The sequence below is a fragment of the Lipophrys pholis genome (genome assembly GCF_963383615.2).
Source record: "Lipophrys pholis genome assembly, chromosome: 14".
Classification (NCBI taxonomy): domain Eukaryota; kingdom Metazoa; phylum Chordata; class Actinopteri; order Blenniiformes; family Blenniidae; genus Lipophrys; species Lipophrys pholis.
Window position 1 is genome coordinate 547,342 of NC_137633.1, and position 22,636 is coordinate 569,977.

Here is a 22,636-nt window from a genome sequence, read left to right on the forward strand (position 1 = left end):
GGGGCCTCAGGCGTCTCGTCCTGGAGGCAGGAGCTCCACACTGCCTCTCATGTTGTTATTGGGGTTTGGGCGGCAGGACGACACTTGGAGGCCCAGAATGTTTGAACCGACTTGGTTTGCATGTTTTTGGGGAATCCTCCGAATTTAAATCCTTTGGCTTTTCAGAACAAGAGACTTCTGCAGCCTTCAGCTTGTTTCCACACAGATGTGAGTTGGGTGCTGTTCTGCTCGTCATAACTTAGCTTTTCCTGCTGAATCAACACTGCCCCGAGTGGACAGAGGAGGAACTGCAGGTCCTGTCTTGACAGTTCTTCCAGGCTGGTTTGGGCCTCAGGCCGTGTGTTTGATACGAGTGGTTGAAGACAGAGGCAGGACTGTGTGTGTGTGTGTGTGTGTGTGTGTGTGTGTGTGTGTGTGTGTGTGTGTGTGTGTGTGTGTGTGTGTGTGTGTGTGTGTGTGTGTGTGTGTGTGTGTGTGTGTGTGTGTGTGTGTGTGTGTGTGTTGCTGTGCACTGTAATGACCTCTGCCTGCCTCTGTGTTTCAGCGATCCTACACCGTCATTGTGGAGGCGTGGGACAAAGACAACGGCACACACAACAACGGTAAAGCTCTTCACACTGTTCTCTGCACCACACGGTCCGCTGGACAAGATGTGAGCGATAAAAGACAGAAATAGAAAGTACTGGCCTGCAAATACTTCAGTTTAATCTGTTCACACGTTCAGCAGCACGGACCTGAGAAGTGTTCCAATAGACTCGTTCCTGTATCGGCTCAGAGCTGTGAGGACGAGCAGAAGGGTTCAGAGAAGACAGGTGAGGCAGGATTCACCTGCACAGGCGTCCAATCTGTCGCCTGTCCAGGCGACCTGCTATATCAACCAATGATCAACATCAACACAATAGAACTGTGGTCAATCATGTACTGTCGTGTTCGACAAACTGAAATCAGAAAAATGTTTAAAATTACAGAAAAGCTTGAAAAATTGCAATGAATCTACCAAACTGTGTAAATATCTAATAAAAGAAAGACTGAGAGCCACAAGTACTTAGTACCTGGTCGCCACAGGGGAGAAGTCACAAGCATCAAAAATAAAATAAAAGTCTGAATTGGGCGAAGGAAGGAGCGCTGGAGTGTAAAAGAACAAAAAGAAGAATGTTCTCTCCATACTTGTTATACTACGTTATGGTTTGTTCACCTGAGTCATCTGATCCTCTACGGTACGTTTCCTCCTCAGAGGAGGGCCTGCTGGGTGAAGCCGACCTTTGACCTCTGTTGACCTGACCTTGGTGTTTAAACAGTTTCACAGCCGTTCTGATGTCATCGTCTGGTAACCGCCAATAAAGAAAGAAACTTGTAATCTAACTTTCCTTTTCAAATAAAATGGTCCTAAATATTAATGAATGTGTTCAGACAATATGTCATCGTTTCAGCGGCTCAAATCTGGCGTGAGAATATTTAAAACGACCATTAAAAGATCTTCAAGCGGCTCGTTGCTTTTGCTTATTAGTCCTTTTACTTCTCAATATTTGCCGCCGTCAGCTGCGTTTCCTTTCAAGCTTCTTGTAAAGTTTATTTCGGTTCAGCGTCGTTCCAATAAACTGTCTGACTTTGTCACTTTCCCTTTGCGAGGAGCGTTAATGGCGCCTCATGAAGCCTGTCGGGGAGCGTGAGCTCGCCGCCGGTGGTCCGGACGCCGCGGCGACTCGCTGCTCTCACACTGTGAGGTGTGTCTGTATTAATCAGTACGAAGCTCCAAACATCTTCTACAACAAGCAGGAGCTGCGTGACGAAACTGAAAGAAATGGGAGGAGTCATGTGCTCAGGTGCTCAGGTGCTCAGGTGCTCAGGTGCTCAGGCACGCCGCTCACAATGCCTTTGCAGAACACCTCCCTCAGAACGCCTCCCTCAGAACGCCGCCCTCAGAACGCCTCCCTCAGAACGCCTCCATCAGAACGCCTCCCTCAGAACGCCTCCCTCAGAACGCCTCCATCAGAACGCCTCCCTCAGAACGCCGCCCTCAGAACGCCGCCCTCAGAACGCCTCCATCAGAACGCCTCCCTCAGAACGCCTCCCTCAGAACGCCTCCATCAGAACGCCTCCCTCAGAACGCCTCCCTCAGAACGCCGCCCTCAGAACGCCTCCCTCAGAACGCCGCCCTCAGAACGCCTCCCTCAGAACGCCGCCCTCAGAACGCCGCCCTCAGAACGCCTCCCTCAGAACGCCTCCCTCAGAACGCCTCCCTCAGAACGCCGCCCTCAGAACGCCTCCCTCAGAACGCCGCCCTCAGAACGCCGCCCTCAGAACGCCGCCCTCAGAACGCCGCCCTCAGAACGCCGCCCCCAGAACGCCGCCCTCAGAACGCCGCCCTCAGAACGCCTCCCTCAGAACGCCTCCCTCAGAACGCCTCCATCAGAACGCCTCCCTCAGAACGCCGCCCTCAGAACGCCGCCCTCAGAACGCCGCCCTCAGAACGCCTCCATCAGAACGCCTCCCTCAGAATGCCTCCCTCAGAACGCCGCCCTCAGAACGCCTCCCTCAGAACGCCGCCCTCAGAACGCCGCCCTCAGAACGCCGCCCCCAGAACGCCGCCCTCAGAACGCCGCCCTCAGAACGCCTCCCTCAGAACGCCTCCATCAGAACGCCTCCCTCAGAACGCCGCCCTCAGAACGCCGCCCTCAGAACGCCGCCCTCAGAACGCCTCCATCAGAACGCCTCCCTCAGAACGCCTCCCTCAGAACGCCGCCCTCAGAACGCCGCCCTCAGAACGCCGCCCTCAGAACGCCGCCCCCAGAACGCCTCCCTCAGAACGCCGCCCTCAGAACGCCGCCCTCAGAACGCCAACAGCCGTCCAGAACAGTCCTAAAGAAACAGTCGACATGAGTCTTTCAGTCTGTTGGGTTGCTGGCGGTCGTCTCTTTGCTCAGAGCTCCTCTATATCCAGCTTACATCTGTTAACAAAACCATCATGAAACAAAAACAACCCATGACAGTTATTCTTCCGGGTCCAGACGGAACTGTTGATCATCAGCTGCTGTTCCAGAACCCTCGGTCTATTTGTTCCTCAGCTTCTCGCCCACGATGAGCTTTACTAGACGTTTCTTCTCTTCAGTCCATCACAACTTCTTCTCTCTTTCTCTTTTCTTTTTGGAAACATTTTTCTTGCTCAGTTTGTCAAATTCAGCAATAATGGTGCTTTTTCTTTGTTGTCGGAGATTTCTGTTGTGTTACAGAGGCATCTAGTGGTCACACAAGGTATTTACCACTAGTTTCTGGTCTATAAATTGCTTCTTAATATAAGTCACATGACCAACCACACAACTGAAGAAACTGTCTTATAGTCTAGGACAGGGTTCCCTAATTCCAGGCCTGGAGGGCCGGTGTCCTGCACGGTTTAGCTCCTCCCAGCTTCAGCACACCTCAGTCTGATGATGTCATCATGAAGCTTGTAGAAAACTCAAGTAACGAGCCTTATTGATTGTTGGGTTCCTGGGAGGAACCTAAAACATGCAGGACACCGGCCCTCTAGGCCCGGAACTGGGGAACCCTGGCTTTGGAGAGAGAATGGGCGTGGCTTTGGAAAAAGAGTGGGCGTGGCTTTGGAGAGAGAATGGGCGTGGCTTTGGAGAGAGGATGGGCGTGGCTTTGGAGAGAGGATGGGCGTGGCGTCTGGTGTTGGGCGTCGGCGTACCGTTGTGGAGTCGAGACCAGAAAAGGAGACTGATGCTTTTCTTTGCCGTTTTGAGGCAATTTCAGAAAAAAACATTTGAAATGACTCGATAAGCTTCAGAAAAGAATGGTTCTGGTTCGTTTTAAATCTTAACGACCGGCAGTACGAACTGAAAAACTGCTGCTAAAATAAACTGCGTCAGAACGTAGAACTCTCAGGTTTAAAATGAGGTTCTTCTGTAACAGAAAGCAACTAAAGCGTGTGATGAAGCTATAAATGACTCGTCTGGATCAGGATCCAGAGGAAACAGGTTCAGTTCCCTGCTTGGCGCCACGGCCACAGAGCTTTATTTAGATTTATTCTCCGGGGATTCAGACGACGACGTCTCGCCCGCCGTGTCTCGTCTTGTACAGTTGGACCGAGTCTCCGTTGCGTAATCACAACTCTGAGTGGTGAATCTGTCAGCGAGTCTCTCAGCCGCCAAGCTTCCCCTCAACCTGAAACCTCCACTGCTTTTCTCTCACCGGGAATCTAAAGAGAAGCATCTCTCGCCACCGCTGGCCACCGCTGGCCACCGCTGGCCACCGCTGGCCACCGCTGGCCATTGGACCCCAGCTGTTGGACCTCAGCTGTTGGACCCCAGCTGTTGGACTCCAGCTGTTGGACTCCAGCTGTTGGACTCCAGCTGTTGGACTCCAGCTGTTGGACTCCAGCTGTTGGACTCCAGCTGTTGGACCTCAGCTGTTGGACTCCAGCTGTTGGACTCCAGCTGTTGGACTCCAGCTGTTGGACTCCAGCTGTTGGACTCCAGCTGTTGGACCCCAGCTGTTGGACTCCAGCTGTTGGACTCCAGCTGTTGGACCCCAGCTGTTGGATTCCAGCTGTTGGACTCCAGCTGTTGGACCCCAGCTGTTGGACTCCAGCTGTTGGATTCCAGCTGTTGGATTCCAGCTGTTGGACTCCAGCTGTTGGATTCCAGCTGTTGGACTCCAGCTGTTGGATTCCAGCTGTTGGACTCCAGCTGTTGGACTCCAGCTGTTGGACTCCAGCTGTTGGATTCCAGCTGTTGGACCACAGCTTGAGTCCAACAGCTGTTCCAGTGTGTTTCCTCTAGTTTTCTAGTAACCTGAGAAGTCCCTCTGTCCTGCTAACTGCTAGCTTTAGCATGAGTATTTTCAGAGCGACTGTCTGCGCCATCATTAGCGTTAGCATTTTGCGTTGAAATATTAGTTTCTGAATTCATGCCACCTTCTTCCCCCGGCTTGTTCAGCCGGTGGTTAACAGAAGAGCCAGAGTTTCAGTTTGTTCCAGTGACTTTGTCCAAATTCAAAGTGTGGCTGTGGTGATGCTCATCTGTCCTGAGCAGCCCGAACCGGAGGTCAAAGGTCAGCAGAAGCAGCAGCAGTAACAAAGCTGATGCACTTGCATGTTTTCTGACGATGGAAGTGTAAAATGTTGCTGTTGATTCGATCGGCTTCTGGGATCTGAAGCCCCTGCTTCTTTATATAAGCTGCTTTTAAAAGCCCCGCCCTCGTCCTCCTGCTCTCCCTGGTAACAGCCCCCCTCTCCAGCCCGGTCCTCCTCCGACTCACAGCCGCTCACCATTGGTCTATATTTTTATATCTAATTGCTGGAGATGAGCAGCAGTGAGTGTTTCAGGTGGTGTGGGACTGAATCTGAATCAGGACACTGATTGTCTCTTTTCTTAACAATATTAAAATACTTCAGTCAGTCGACTGAAGATAAAACACTAGAAACTCTTTTTTTTGCTCGAGAAAGAATTTCTTTTTTAAAAAGCACAGTGAGAATATAATTTTGAAAATAATAAGTCTCTCTCCATATATATGTATATATATATACATATATATATATATTTCCAGTTCTCTGCATTGTTTTGTGCAACAAAACGTCATTCTAGCATCACAATAACAGAAACTTTTAATAAACTTACAGTAAAAAAACTAATTGTTCCACACAATCGATCAAACTCATCTTTATCGTGATACTCAGTTAGCATAGCATGCTAGCTAGCATAGCACGCTAGTTTAGTCTGCTGAATAGAAGTCTATGTAAACAGCTACTGTTGATTCTCTCCAGTTATCAATAATAATAATAAGATATTTTAGATGTGCTTTAAACAGAAGCAGCACAGACTGTTCCCATGCTTCTAACAGCCCCTGCAGAGTGTCTCACTCTCTTTACTCTCTCACCCTCACACAACCTTTCAGTTCATGCAGTCACTCACTGATCACCACTGATCACCACTGATCACTCACTGATCACCACTGATCACTCACTGATCCCCACTGATCACCACTGATCACTCACTGATCCCCACTGATCACCACTGATCACTCACTGATCACTCACTGATCACTCACTGATCACTCACTGATCACCACTGATCACCACTGATCACTCACTGATCACCACTGATCACTCACTGATCACTCACTGATCACCACTGATCACCACTGATCACTCACTGATCACTCACTGATCACCACTGATCACCACTGATCACCACTGATCACCACTGATCACTCACTGATCACCACTGGTCACCACTGATCACTCACTGATCACCACTGATCACCACTGATCACTCACTGATCACCACTGATCACTCACTGATCACCACTGATCACCACTGATCACTCACTGATCACTGATCACTTGGTCTTTTCATCAAACTATGATCAGAACCCACTTCTCTCCCACTTTACAGAACACTAAACACTGGCGGAACTAAGTGGGCGATAACTGGTACTTGTTCCCCCCAGTACATGAAGTTATACTTTACACTTTAGAGCAACAAGACAAGGCTTTCCTGTGTTTTGTTGTAACTAATACCTCAGATGATCCTGAATGAAGAAACTATGAATAGACTGAATTTACATTATGTGTAGAAAGTATCTCGTTCAGCTAAAATGGCTTTTCCCTCAATCATCACATGCTTGATTATTATTGTGACAAAGTCAGAGCAACGTTTGAGATTCCAGAACCTCCAGTTACCGTGAAGCAGAACCTGGTCGTGATGCAGCTTTAATCAGTTGGATGTTTTCTCTCCTCTGGACCTCCAGTAGAGGAGAGTCTAGCTCTGGACCTCCAGCTCTGGACCTCCAGTAGAGGAGAGTCCAGCTCTGGACCTCCAGCTCTGGACCTCCAGTAGAGGAGAGTCCAACTCTGGACCTCCAGCTCTGGACCTCCAGCTCTGGACCTCCAGCTCTGGTCCTCCAGTAGAGGAGAGTCCAGCTCTGGACCTCCAGCTCTGGACCTCCAGCTCTGGACCTCCAGTAGAGGAGAGTCCAGCTCTGGACCTCCAGCTCTGGACCTCCAGCTCTGGACCTCCAGCTCTGGTCCTCCAGTAGAGGAGAGTCCAGCTCTGGACCTCCAGCTCTGGACCTCCAGCTCTGGTCCTCCAGCGGAGTAGAGTCCAGCTCTGTGGAGCTCTGGACCTCCAGTAGAGTAGAGTCCAGCTCTGGACCTCCAGTAGAGTAGAGTCCAGCTCTGTGGAGCTCTGGAGGAGCCGCTGGGTCACGGTGTCTCGGTTCCTTGAGAACCAGCTAAAGGGTCTTTCCGAAGTCGCCCTTCCTCGTCTCTTATTATTTCCGGCCCGGCTCCGATGGAGTCGGGCCTGGATATCCTGGTGTGTGTGTGTGTGTGTGTGTGTGTGTGTGTGTGTGTGTGTGTGTGTGTGTGGCTGCCATGTTCATGTCTGTTTTCAGGCTCGCTTCATTTTCCCATTCTTCTCCCGCTCGTTCCTTTTACTGTTTTTTCTTCCTCCTTGCACATTCTTGGCGAGACGTTGGAGCCGAGGTTCCCGAGGTTCCACCTTTCCTCTGATCTGACTGAACAACAGACATTCTTTCAATCCTCTGGGTTGAAAAACAGTTTGGAGGCTCAGACTCGTTCGCTGGAATCAAACACCTCGACTTTAAGAAATGTTCTGGGAAAGTGGTCAGACTCCTCTTCTGTGTGTATTGCAGTAATTATCAGTCTTGATAAAGGGTAGTATGAGAACTATACACAGCTGGAAGCTGACGGTTCCTCAGCTGATGGATTCTGATTGTAGATTTGATGACAGAACTGAAGAGACCTCATTGAAACTTTATTCCTGCAGTTGTTTGCACAAAGAGCAAAGTATCATAAAAACAGTCCTCAGAGTGCAGATGACAGCCAGTTTTATTTACTACGTCCAATAAAAGTAAAGGTGAAACCCGAAGAGTTTCTGGAGTTGTTGGATGTGATGACCTCCCTCTAGAACCACACCATGTCTTTGTTTGCAGACGAGGAGCTTCTGATCGAGCGCAGCATCTACAAAGGGATGAGTAACCCCGGCGAGGACAAGCAGCCGGTGGAGTACAAGAGCCTGAACGCCAACGTAGAGTACACCATCCGGGTGCGCTGCGACGACCACTACTACGGCAGCAAGTGCAACAAGGTGTGTCGACCCCGAGACGACTACTTCGGTCATTACGTGTGCGACCAGCAGGGGAGCCGGGAGTGTATGGAGGGCTGGACGGGAACGGACTGCAACACGGGTGAGAACGCCCCACACCCTCCTGAGGGCCATCACTTAGTAGTACTACTTTTAGTACTACTTATTGGATTATAATTGACAAAAGGTGATGGAAAAAAAACTGTTTATTCATTCTTGTTTATTTATTTCTTATTTTAAGTTTCTTTTGTGATCTTTAAAACATTTCAACCTACTTTCATCAGTATTTCTGAGCATATTGACCAAATACAACAAGAGCCTGATTATAAGATGTTTTCACGTATTCAGAAAAGGTTTTCCAGACTAAATATCTTCATGAGGTTTTGAAGATATTTACATTTGGTTTTTCTACACTGGACACAGTAAAACCACATTCCGGGTTTAATGAAGTATAACGGAGCAGCGTTTCCCAGATGTTTGCTGGTGACACAGTGTTCGGCTGGTTTACTTCCTCCGATCAAACAGTCACACATCATCGGCTTATTTGGTTCCAACTGTTGTCGACCTGCTGCACGATCAGATTAAATCTTCCAAAATGTAAAAGCCTCCTGTAGGTTTTGAGCCGGACGGATTCAAGGTGTCAGAAGCACCAAACTTATTATTGTGCAACATTTTCAGCCAACTTGAGACCAACTTCTGCTTTTTCATGCTCAACAAACATGGATTAGTTTGGGAACAGAACTCTTCCAGATCCCTTTAGAGTTCATGAATAACAGACTATATGTAGGAACATCCAATCAACTCCAGCTGGAGGAGTTCTGAACACAAAACAGTCAGAACAGTCCCGCGCTTTGACTTTTTCTTTATGGATCAACCAGAAGGTGGAATCCATGGATGCTGGACTCGTTCAGGCATTTCATTCACCACTTTCTTCTGATGCAGAACTCATCGTAACACCAGCAGCTGTCTGAGCAGCCGATCCAGGAAGACCCTGTCTTACATCCATTTCCGCTTTTACTTAGGTTAATTTTTGTTCTTTGAAGCTCGTCTGAAATAGTCTTCTAGGAATAAACATGCAGGTCTGAACTCTGAGCTTCCTCACTTTTTACTTCCTGGCTGCTGCTTTCGGAAGTTCAGGAAGTTCATGTCAAGTGTCAACTTGGTGAGAATCCCAGGAATGTTTGGAAACTTGTGCCGCCCCCCCCCCCCCCCCCCGCCGCCGCCTGGCTGGCCGTTTGTAACCGCGACATAAAGAGACGGGAAATGAGGATTGAATGAATCAGGGAGAAGAAGCAGCAGGTTCTCCAGAACAAGTCCAAACGGTTCTTTCTCTGTCTCCTGCAGCGATCTGCAGGCAGGGCTGCAGCGAGCTGCACGGGACCTGCGACGCGCCGGGCGAATGCAAGTAAGTGTGTTTCTCTGTTGTGAACGCTTGACAGCTTCTGTTCACCTGACAGCGACTCCGTGTGAAATCTGATCCTGTTTGGATGGACCCCCCCCCCACACACACACACACACACACACACACACACACACACACACACACACACACACACACACACACACACACACACACACACACACCCACACACACACACAGTAAAAGAGCCTAATGAGGAGGGACAGTGGTGACACAACAGAGTGATGAGGGGGGCTTTGTTGATAACATACCACAGTCTACCCCCCCCCCCCCCCACCCCCCCCCCCCCCCCCCATCCCTCAGCTCCACTCTGATCCGGAGGGCCATTGTTCTGCTTCTGTGCTAAACTCGCCCGCACATAAAGACAGAAACACACTGAGGGGGGTGCAGGCGGGTGGGGGGGTTGTTTTTTTTATTTTATTTTTTCCTATGCAATGCCCCCTCCACCCCCATCACCCCCCCCCCCCCCCCCCCCCCCCACCCCCCAGTGCTGTATGTTGCCCAACATCTCCTCCTCCTCCCCGGGCTTGTGTATGGCTGGAACGCGCTGGTCAGGACGTTCAGATTCTGTCGAACGAGCTGCAGACACCAAGGGGGGGGGGGGGGGGGGGTTTGGGTTGGGGGGGGGGGGGTTTGGGTTGGGGGGTGGGGGGGCACTGAAGCACTGAAACGTTACAATTAGAAGAACGACGTCTCACATGGACTCGTTTTAGTTTTTTACAGATGCTTCAAGCCTCACATCTGTCGTCTTCTTCCTCTTCCTCCATCTAACCTGAGACCGAATCAAGACCTTTGAAGATGTGAGGACGCTCTGGAGCTCTGCAGCTCTGCAGCTCTGGAGCTCTGGAGCTCTGCAGCTCTGGAGCTCTGGAGCTCTGCAGCTCTGGAGCTCTGGAGCTCTGCAAGCTCTGCAGCTCTGGAGCTCTGGAGCTCTAGTTACAACCTGGACTTTAACGTAACAATAGACAAATAGGAAAGTAAATGGACTTCACATGTATATCAGCTGCATGAGCCCCCAGAGCTTCATATGGTTCATCACATTCACACACACATTCACACACACATTCACACACACATTCACACACACATCCACACAACACCACATTCACACACACACATTCACACACACATTCACACACACATTCACACACACATTCACACACACATTCACACACACATTCACACACACACATTCACACACACATCCACACACACATTCACACACACATTCACACACACACATTCACACACACATTCACACACACATTCACACACACACATTCACACACACACATTCACACACACATCCACACACACATTCACACACACACATTCACACACACATTCACACACACATTCACACACACACATTCACACACACACATTCACACACACATTCACACACACATCCACACACACATTCACACACACATCCACACACACATTCACAACACACATTCACACACACATCCACACACACATTCACACACACAACATTCACACACACACATTCACACACACATTCACACACACACATTCACACACACACATCCACACACACATTCACACACACATTCACACACACATCCACACACACATTCACACACACATTCACACATGCACACACACATCCACACACACATCCACACACACATTCACACACACATCCACACACACATTCACACACACATTCACACACACATCCACACACACATCCACACACACATTCACACACACATTCACACACCACATTCACACATTCACACACACACATCCACACACACACATCCACACACACATTCACACACACATCCACACACACATCCACACACACATTCACACACACATTCACACACACACATTCACACACACACATTCACACATTCACACACACACATCCACACACACATTCACACACACATTCACACACACATTCACACACACCACATTCACACACACACATTCACACACACACATTCACAACACATCCACACACACATTCACACACACATCCACACACACATCCACACACACATTCACACACACATTCACACACACACATTCACACATTCACACACACATTCACACACACATCCACACACACATTCACACACACATTCACACACACACATTCACACATTCACACACACATTCACACACACATCCACACACACATTCACACACACATTCACACACACACATTCACACATTCACACACACATTCACACACACATCCACACACACATCCACACACACATTCACACACCAATGGAAGCTGCAGCCATGCAAGGCGCTGTCTCTCCACTGGGAGCAGTTTAGGGTTCAGTGTCTTGCCCAAGGACAGGTGGAGATGGGAATCAAACCTGCAGCCTTCCAATTGGGAGACGACTGCTCTACCAACAGAGCCATGCCGCTCATGAAGCAGAATTTCCAATCGTTCATAAACCTTCATTTGGGCGATGCAAAGAAATTTAATATTTGAAACTGAAGTGAAACACACACACACACACACACACACACACACACACACACACACACACACACACACACACACACACACACACACACACACACACACACACACACACACACACACACACGCGGTGCCAGGTATGAGCAGCCTGGCAGCGGCGGCAGGAGGGAGGTTCTTCACTGTGGCAGGTTTGATTTAGTTTAAATCTCATAAAAGAGAAGGAGGCCAGAGGATTGGAAGAGAGAGCAACACCCTGGAATGTGTCTCGACATGTGATGTAGAGCTTCATCACGATCAGGAACACAGAAAGAAAGAAGAAACAAAGAAAGAGGGAACAGGAAGTTTTCAGTGGAAACAAACCCAGGTTCAGTTTTATTGACTTATTTTCTGTTGTTAGCTCGTTAGCACAGCAAGCTAACTGTTTAACTGGCTGGAATCAAACCTTTAATGTTGATCTGAAGCCAGAGCTCCTGCTAAGGTCCGCTCTGTTACTCCTCCATCCTGAACACACTCCCTCCGTAGAGTTACAGTTTCTGATTCTGAGAGCCGCCGGGGGGTTGATGGTTCCTCTGATTGATTGATTTATCTGTTTCTTAATGAGGAGGGAACACCAGATTATAGAGCATCGTCCTCCTCTAACACCAGATTATAGAGCATATGCCCCCTCTAACACCAGATTATAGAGCATCGTCCTCCTCTAACACCAGATTATAGAGCATCTTCTCCCCCTAACACCAGATTATAGAGCATCTCCCCAACACCAGATTACAGAGCATCCTCCTCCTCTAAAATCAGATTATAGAGCACCGTCCTCCTCTAACACCGGATTATAGAGCATCTTCCTCCACTAGCATATAGATTATAGAGCATCTCCCCCAACACCAGATTTCAGAGCATTGTCCTCCTCTAAAATCAGATTATAGAGCATCTTCCTCCACTAGCATATAGATTATAGAGCATCGTCCTCCTCTAACATCAGATTATAGAGCAGGAGTGTCCAACCCTGGTCCTCCAGCTCCCCTGTCCTGCAGGGATTAGCTCCTCCCAGTTGCAATAAGAGGCTCCTTATTGGGCTTCTTCCTAACTTGGTGATGACATCATCATTAGATTCAGGTCTGCTGAAGCAGGGAGGAGCTAAAACCTGCAGGACAGGAGCTCTAGGGTTGGACACCGCGTTGTAGAGCATCTTACATCGCAGTGCTGGAGGATAAATAGTTTCACTGCTCTGTAAAGGTCCTGACGCTCTGTCAGACGCTCTGGAGCCTCATGTGAGGAGACAGTAGCACAACAGAGTAACTGATCAGCTCTGTTTGGTCACGTTTCACAAGATTCTTTGTAAAATTAAGAAAATGTCCAACTATTAAAATCAAGACAAATGTTGGAACGAGTAATAATATGGAGGGTAATCAGATACTGCAGAGTGTAGAGCAGAGAAGGTGAGTGTAGAGCAGAGAAGGTGAGTGTAGAGCAGAGAAGAAGAAATAGAGCAGCTTGGTGGCAGAGGAAAGTAGAAATGTGTGTTTGGTGTCTAGTTTCTTACAGTCGATTCACAACCTCCCTCATGTGACTCTGCTCACCCTGTTGCTAGGCAACAGCAGGCTAAGTCCGTCCGCCGGTCCGGGACGAGACCTGCCTGCAAACATACACACACACACACACACACACACACACCACACACACACACACACACACACACACACACACACACACACACACACACACACACACACACACCTCTGCCCGGCCACTGGGTGTGGTCTCTCTGAGGGGCTCCAGCGGGGGCGGGGGTTGTGGTGGGATATTTCGGGCGCTGGCTCGTCCCTCAGCTCTTCCATTGATGGGACGGCGGCGGCCCGGTGACGGGGCTTGTGGGTAATGCCACCGTCGGCCTGTGGCCACGCTCCCTGTAGCCAGACTGACTGTCCAATACTGGGCAGGACGCCGACCGCAGGGCCAGACTGCAACACACACTGTAGTAAACACACACACACACACACACACACACACACACACACACACACACACACACACACACACACACACACACACACACACACACACACACACACACACACACACACACACACACACACAGCTGTAGTTGCCTCTTAGGTTTTGAATTCAGCAGGAAACAAAACATCATGACTCCTGATTGTTTTAGCCTCATTCTAACCTCCTCGTCAACACGGCAAAGTAAAAAACATTTTCTCTCTTGAAAACGTGTAAACGAGGCCGCGGGCGCCGGCGGAGCCCGCCGAGCCCGCGGAGCCCCCGAGGCCGCGGGCGCCGGCGGAGCCCGCCGAGCCCACCGGGCCCGCGGAGCCCCCGAGGCCGCGGTTCTACTAATAACAAACAGTGCTAACTAGTAGCCTGGCATGCTAACTCCATTGTTTCTGCCGTTTCCGTGGAAACTCCTTGTTTTCAAAACGTTGGTGTGTAAAAGCTAAACTTCTGCAACGAAAACAATAAAACGATGTTTTCACTTGAGGCGTCGTCGAAACGGAGGCTGACACTGGTTTGATTAGCACGTTAGCATTTAGCTCAGAGCGCCGCAGTAAGGATCTCTGACAGACGATCCTGAATCATGACGGGTTACAAAACAAGTTTAAAAATAAAAAACCTATTGAATTAGATCTCCTGAGCTTTAACAGGAGAGCGGATTGTTCTCTGCTCCTCAGAGACTGAACGTCGGCTGGTTCCAAAAAAGGACGGACAGTTAGAGTGAGACTGTCCTCAGCGAACCCGGAGTTCTGCTGCGCTACTGCTCCACTACATCACCACCATTCACCAGCATCCATTTTGAAGTGTCTATGAGCAAGCGGGGGGGGGGGGGGCAGAGCGAGGTGGGCTGCTCCCAGAATAGCCCCCCGACAGAGAAGTGACAGGACAGGTGGAGCAAGGTTACCACTGGCCTTGGAATAACAGAGTGCTGCCATAAACCAACAGATTAGTGAACCCTGCGCCGGCCTCCCCCTTCCAGACGACTAACCGCCGCTCCACAAACCCCACGCTCATTCCAAGGCTGACCTCAGCAGAGCGGGAGGGGGCGGAGCCACCACGCCAAACACAAGTGTGAAGAAAAGCCACAGTAACACAACAACCACACGTTCTGTCTGCGTTTCCACTGAATCATGTCTGATCGGTACAAACGTCTCGAAACATGCAGCCGACGTGGAACCTCCAGGAGGTCAAGTTCACTTTGACTGACGAGTGTTAAAGATTAAGGTTCCTCTTCCAGAACAATCTTCATCCTGTCCTCCATAGGGGACAGACTCTGTCCTCCATAAGGGACAGATCCTGTCCTCCATAGGGGACAGACTCTGTCCTCCATAGGGGACAGACTCTGTCCTCCATAAGGGACAGATCCTGTCCTCCATAAGGGACAGATCCTGTCCTCCATAAGGGACAGACTCTGTCCAGAGGACCAACCAAACCAGAACCTCTCCTCTCATTCCAACCTGCAGGTTCCTCAATCCTTCACAACAAAGTCCAGAAGTTTCCAGACAAACCATCAAACTGTTGATGGTTCCTGACTGACGCCATCTTGGGAAACCTGCCCCAAGGGATTGTGGGATATCCAAGATGGCGGCAGCTCCAGCCAGAACATCAACATCTGAGTCTTGAATCCTGGAGAAAGTCTGGATGTAGTGGAACTGAAGCTTTTTCCTCAGAGAATCCAGATGTGCAGAGATCCAGAGGACAAACAGGATCTTGTGACACGAAGCCTCGAGAACCTTCAGGAGGTTCTGGGACGCTGAGACGTCAACAAACCGGGATGTCCCGCCAAAATAAAATGCTGGAAATACCAGTTAGTCTGAGTGTGAAGAGGAATTTCCTCCAGGAAGTTTTTATTAGAGACGAACGTCAAGAACTAGAACTGGATCCTAGTTTGGTTCCTAGAGGGTTCTGGGAGGAACTTCAATGTTTTATTTAACTTTGAATCAAAGATTTGGAAAAATAAGTTTAGTTTGACGGTTCAGTGTTAATTTTGCATTCCTGTTCAAAAAGACGTGCACAAGCTCCGTACTGGTCCATGTACTGGTCCATGTACTGGTCCATGTACTGGTCCATGTACTGGTCCATGTAATCACCTGATGATGGTTTTACTCAGCAGAAACCAGATTAGACCCAGATTAGACCCAGATTAGACCAACACAGACTGTCAGAGCAGCATGAACCAGCAAACATGTGAAGACCAGTGTGAACCATGACAGACCAGCTGGGATCTCAGGACCAGGTTTGGGACTTGAAGGTCTTTAAGTGACTCGTCTTCATTTTCATATATCTTTAACTTGAATATTGATCAGAAGGGAGGTGAATCAATACTTTCCTCAAACGTCTGATTCTTTATCACAAGAGCAGGATGAGAGCTGTGACGGAGGATAGAGTGAACCCCACCCCCTACCCCCTACCCCCTACCCCACCCCCCCCACCACCCCCGCCACACACACACACTGCTGAAGAATGTCCCCTGACACTGTGTGTCCTAAGATTAGGAGCCGCAGCAGCAGCGTGTCGCTCACCTTTATGAAGACATTTTGTCCCACACACACACACACACACACACACACACACACCCACACACACACACACACACACACACACACACACACACACACACACACACACACACACACACACACCCACGCACGCACACACACACCCACGCACACACACACACACACACACACACACACACACACACACACACACACACACACACACACACACACACACACACACACACACACGCTCCAGAACAGCTGAAACGTTGCCTCCTGACCAGAGGGACGTTTAACGCTGCTCCTCTGTGTTTCATCACCTTGTAAAAGTTTTAAAGATTTTTTTTTTTTGCGTTTCCCTCAGACACCCCCCCAACACACACACACACACACACACCCCCACACACACACACACACACACACCCACGCACACACACCCACCCACCCCCCCCACACACACACCCACCCACACACACCCACACACACCCACACACACACACACCCACACACACACACACACACCCACACACACACACACACACACCTACGCACACACACCCACCCACCCCCCCCCCCCCCCACACACACACCCCCACACCCACACACACACACACCCACACACACACCCACACCCACACACACACACACACCCACCCCCCCACACCCGCCCCCCACCCACACACACACACACCCCGGCTGGGTGCTTGATGTGTCCTCAGGCGGGAGCTGCTCAGCAGAACACGTTCCCACTGTGCTTGTGAAATAAGAAGCACTTGCTGAGGAAGACACTCCGCCACCGTTTGCACTCGCTGAACTCGCTTCTCTCCACTGTTTCCTCAGTAACTCAGTTTCCAGAGCAGTCTTACCTCCTTCAGACTGGACCCTCTGTCATTTGGAGGATCCAGAGTTATGTTGAGGAGCGTCACAGCAGCTGGTTTCCACACAGAAGCTCCAGGACTTCTGCACTTTCCTGCAGGAAAATCACTCCTGGACTGAATTCATAGTGTTTCATGGTGTTTCATAGTGTTTCATAGTGTTTCATGGTGTTTCATGGTGTTTCATAGTGTTTCATAGTGTTCCATAGTGTTTCATGGTGTTTCATAGTGTTTCATGGTGTTTCATGGTGTTTCATAGTGTTCCATAGTGTTTCATGGTGTTTCATGGTGTTTCATAGTGTTCCATAGTGTTTCATGGTGTGTCATGGTGTTTCATGGTGTTTCATGGTGTTTCATGGTGTTTCATGGTGTTTCATAGTGTTCCATAGTGTTTCATGGTGTGTCATGGTGTTTCATGGTGTTCCATGGTGTTTCATAGTGTTCCATGGTGTTTCATGGTGTTTCATAGTGTTTCATGGTGTTTCATGGTGTTTCATAGTGTTCCATAGTGTTTCATAGTGTTTCATAGTGTTTCATGGTGTTCCATGGTGTTTCATGGTGTTCCATGGTGTTTCATAGTGTTCCATGGTGTTTCATGGTGTTCCATGGTGTTTCATGGTGTTCCAAGGTGTTTCATGGTGTTCCAAGGTGTTTCATAGTGTTCCATGGTGTTTCATAGTGTTCCAAGGTGTTTCATAGTGTTCCATGGTGTTTCATGGTGTTCCAAGGTGTTTCATAGTGTTCCATGGTGTTTCATAGTGTTCCAAGGTGTTCCATAGTGTTCCATAGTGTTCCATAGTGTTTCATGGTGTTCCATGGTGTTTCATGGTGTTTCATGGTGTTTCATGTGGGGCTGAGCAGAAAATTGGTTTAATCGGTTTTTCGAATTTGTAGCAGAAAAAAATTGAAAAAATTTTTCTTTAAAAAAACCATTGATTCTTTTTTCAGGCCAAACCTCCGAGCGCCAGGTTCATATCTGGTCCAGTCAGGTTGATGTTTTTCACTCTGCTGATGTGGATCCTGTTCAGGAATTCAGTGTGAAGTGGATTTACTGACATGAAGTAGATTAGATCCCAAACAGAGCAACAGGAAACACACATGATCTGTAAACGACTGGTTCCTCCCACATCTAACCACCCTGTGTGTGTGTGTGTGTGTGTGTGTGTGTGTGTGTGTGTGTGTGTGTGTGTGTGTGTGTGTGTGTGTGTGTGTGTGTGTGTGTGTGTGTGTGTGTGTGTGTGTGTGTGTGTGTGTGTGTGTGTGTGTGTGCAGGTGTAACTACGGCTGGCAGGGGGCGCTGTGTGACGCCTGCCTGCCCTACCCAGGGTGTGTCCATGGGACCTGCAGTGAGCCGTGGCTGTGCGACTGTGAGAAGAACTGGGGAGGCCTGCTCTGCGACAAAGGTCAGATGTTGGTGTTTGACACAGGAAGCTCCTCCTGCTCCTCCTGCTCCTCCTGCTCCTCCTGCTCCTCCTCCTCCTCCTGCTCCTCCTGCTCCTCCTGCTCCTCCTGCTCCTCCTGCTCCTCCTGGAGCTTCTTTTCTTCTGCTGTTTTAATGGAAGAAGATCAACACGGACTGCAGAGGAGATGCTTTACAGGTGTACACTGATGAGCCGTTTCATTATGACCCCCTCTCTGCCCAGGCCGCTGCTCCAATGACTTTTCTATCAGAAGCTTTAAATCCTGCAGCAGCTTGAATAGAGCAGCTCATTAATGATGCTCTTCCTCCGACAACAGGTGAAGTAAATCCTCCTAATGTTGGTTTTAAACGCAGAACAATGAGGATTTGAGTTGGTTTGCTCTTGACTGGGTCGGAGTCTCCAGACCTGCAGCGCTTGTGGAGGATTTCATGTCGGAGGAAGCTGGTCTGATGGAGGCCGGTCCTCACAGAGCTGCAACCAGAGGTCAAACACATCTTAGTCCAGAGGCCAGGAACCCTTCAGTGTCATGTTGACGGAACCAGACCGCCAAAGCTCAATTCAATTCAACTTTATTTATATAGCAGCATTTCTACTGAAAGTCATCAAATCCACATGAGCAGCAGAGGAAAGGAAAAACTCCCTCCAGCTGGAAGAAACCTGCAGAACCAGGCTCAGAGGAGGACCCTGCAGAACCAGACCCAGAGGAGGAGAAACCTGCAGAACCAGACTCAGTGGAGGAGAAACCTGCAGAACCAGACTCAGAGAGGGGGAAACCTGCAGAACCAGGCTCAGAGGAGGACCCTGCAGAACCAGACCCAGAGGAGGAGAAACCTGCAGAACCAGACTCAGAGAGGGGGAAACCTGCAGAACCAGGCTCAGAGGAGGACCCTGCAGAACCAGACCCAGAGGAGGAGAAACCTGCAGAACCAGACTCAGAAAGGGGGAAACCTGCAGAACCAGGCTCAGAGGAGGACCCTGCAGAACCAGACCCAGAGGAGGAGAAACCTGCAGAACCAGACTCAGAGAGGGGGAAACCTGCAGAACCAGGCTCAGAGGAGGACCCTGCAGAACCAGGCTCAGAGGAGGACCCTGCAGAACCAGACCCAGAGGAGGACCCTGCAGAACCAGACCCAGAGGAGGAGAAACCTGCAGAACCAGACTCAGAAAGGGGGAAACCTGCAGAACCAGGCTCAGAGGAGGACCCTGCAGAACCAGACCCAGAGGAGGAGAAACCTGCAGAACCCGACTCAGAGGAGGAGAGGTTCTGCTGTTCCGGTGGGTGAGGGGTTTAGAGGAGAGAAAAGGAGGACAGACAGAATGGGGGAGGGTGAAAACCCATATTACTGCTGAAAATAACTACAATCTCAACATGAAGCCAATTTTAATGAAACTTTCTGGTAGAAAATACAGAAAACTGCTGTCGCTGTTGCATTCTGGGAAGTTTTACAAACCCGGTCTTTAACTTAACGTCCAGATATTTGTCTACAGCCAACATGTGTCTCATGGTTCTACATGTTTTAGGTCTATGAACACAGCTGATTGCAACGAGAGGCTCATGATTGGCTGTTTTTCACAAGCTTGATGACATCATTGATTGATGTGTGCTGATGCAGGAAGAGGTTTAAACCTCGCCGTACTCCGATTGGGTCTGGACTATATTCAGCAACAACATCCGACAGGTGGTCTTAATGTTATGGCTGATCAGTGCACGTTCACGGCTTATGCTCCTTTCACTTGGTGTGAATGACACCATTTGGATTGGACACACCCCACCTCTGCTCTGGGTTCCTTTAAACAATTTTCAGCTGGAAGTCGTTGATAAAAACAAACTTTCTCTGGTTGTAGTTTTGTAAAAAGCCTCAGTCCGGCGGTCCCGGCGGTCCCGGCGGTCCCGGCGGTCCCGGCGGTATCCGGAGCGACGGGTCCAGATAAATGACGCCAACACAGGAAGTACCGAGGGAATATGTTGCTGCGCTGCTCGACCTGGATCCTCTCGGACGAGAAGTCAAAGTGTGTGTGGCTGTTTGTGTTTCGGTAGAGTTGTAGAGCGTTACGAAGGCGTGAGTCTCAGGCCTCGTTTGGACCGGGAGTCCACCTGGACCTGGGAGTCCACCTGGACCGGGAGTCCACCTGGACCGGGAGGAACTGGAGGAAACACTCTTCTTATTGTCCATCTACTGAGCATGTGCAGAAGAACTACAGCATTTCCACTGTCATCAAGAGGACGGAGCGTTTCCACAAAGTTCCACCCTGGGAGTCGTTTTTAGTCGTTTTTAGTTGGACGACTGAGACGCTTTTTCATTTGAAAACCTGCAGTTCACAGCTTTATTCTTAAATGATCGTCATCTGAGGGCTGCAATTTCAATGCACGCACGCACACACACACACACACACACACACACACACACACACACACACACACACACACACACACACACACACACACACACACACACACACACACACACACACACACACACACACACACACACACACACCCCGGTGACATTAGCCTCCCTCGCTCTGCAGACCTGAACTACTGTGGGACGAACCGGCCCTGTAAGAACGGAGGAACGTGTATGAACACCGAGCCAGACGAGTACAACTGCGCCTGTCCGGACGGCTACTCTGGGAAGAACTGTGAGATAGGTGAGCTGCTCACCTGGCGTCCGGGCGTGTTCAGGTCGCGTTCCACTCTAACCACTGACGCTCTCCTGCAGCCGAACACGCCTGTGTGTCCGACCCCTGCGCTAACGGAGGAACGTGTCACGAGGTGCCGTCGGGGTTCGAGTGTCACTGTCCGGCCGGCTGGTCCGGGCCCACCTGTGCTAAAGGTAATGACCCCGCCCCCACAGCTTCAGCTGCTCGGGAGCATTAGCTGCTCTCGCTTTCTGCTCTGCTCACTCAAACATCAGATTATAGAGCATCTTCCCTCTCTAACATCAGATTATAGAGCATCTTCCATCCTCTAACATCAGATTATAGAGCAGCGTCATTCCTCTAACATCAGATTATAGAGCCTCTTCCCTCCTCTAACATCAGATTATAGAGCCTCTTCCCCCCCCTAACATCAGATTATAGAGCAGCTTCCTCTTTTAACATCAGATTATAGAGCAGCTTCCTCCTTTAACATCAGATTATAGAGCACATTCCCTCTCTAACATCAGATTATAGAGCAGCTTCCTCTTTTAACATCAGATTATAGAGCATCTTCCCTCCCCTAACATCAGATTATAGAGCAGCTTCCTCTTTTAACATCAGATTATAGAGCAGCTTCCTCTTTTAACATCAGATTATAGAGCACATTCCCTCTCTAACATCAGATTATAGAGCATCTCCCCTCTCTAACATCAGATTATAGAGCATCTCCCCTCTCTAACATCAGATTATAGAGCATCTTCCTTCCTCTAACATCAGATTATAGAGCATCTTCCTTCCTCTAACATCCAGATTATAGAGCATCTTCCCTCTCTAACATCAGATTATAGCGCATCTTCCTTCCTCTAACATCCAGATTATAGAGCAGCGTCATTCCTCTAACATCAGATTATAGAGCCTCTTCCATCCTCTAACATCAGATTATAGAGCCTCTTCCCTCCCCTAACATCAGATTATAGAGCAGCGTCATTCCTCTAACATCAGATTATAGAGCATCTTCCATCCTCTAACATCAGATTATAGAGCATCTCCCTTCCTCTAACATCAGATTATAGAGCATATTCCCTCTCTAACATCAGATTATAGAGCATCTTCCATCCTCTAACATCAGACTATAGAGCAGCGTCATTCCTCTAACATCAGATTATAGAGCATCTTCCATCCTCTAACATCAGATTA

The 22,636-nt window shown here is 49.3% G+C and overlaps 1 protein-coding gene across 1 annotated transcript in view; it reads left to right on the top strand.

Moving 5' to 3' along the window:
• Positions 1–22,636, top strand: part of LOC308119654 (protein jagged-1-like) — a 56,283-nt gene that overhangs the window by 16,127 nt on the left and 17,520 nt on the right. Inside the window, exons 3-8 of the mRNA XM_080479802.1 lie at positions 545–602; positions 7,957–8,211; positions 9,453–9,513; positions 18,651–18,781; positions 21,329–21,448; positions 21,520–21,633. Coding sequence (XP_080335928.1) covers positions 545–602; positions 7,957–8,211; positions 9,453–9,513; positions 18,651–18,781; positions 21,329–21,448; positions 21,520–21,633 — 739 coding nt within the window. The remainder of the gene's footprint in view (positions 1–544; positions 603–7,956; positions 8,212–9,452; positions 9,514–18,650; positions 18,782–21,328; positions 21,449–21,519; positions 21,634–22,636) is intronic.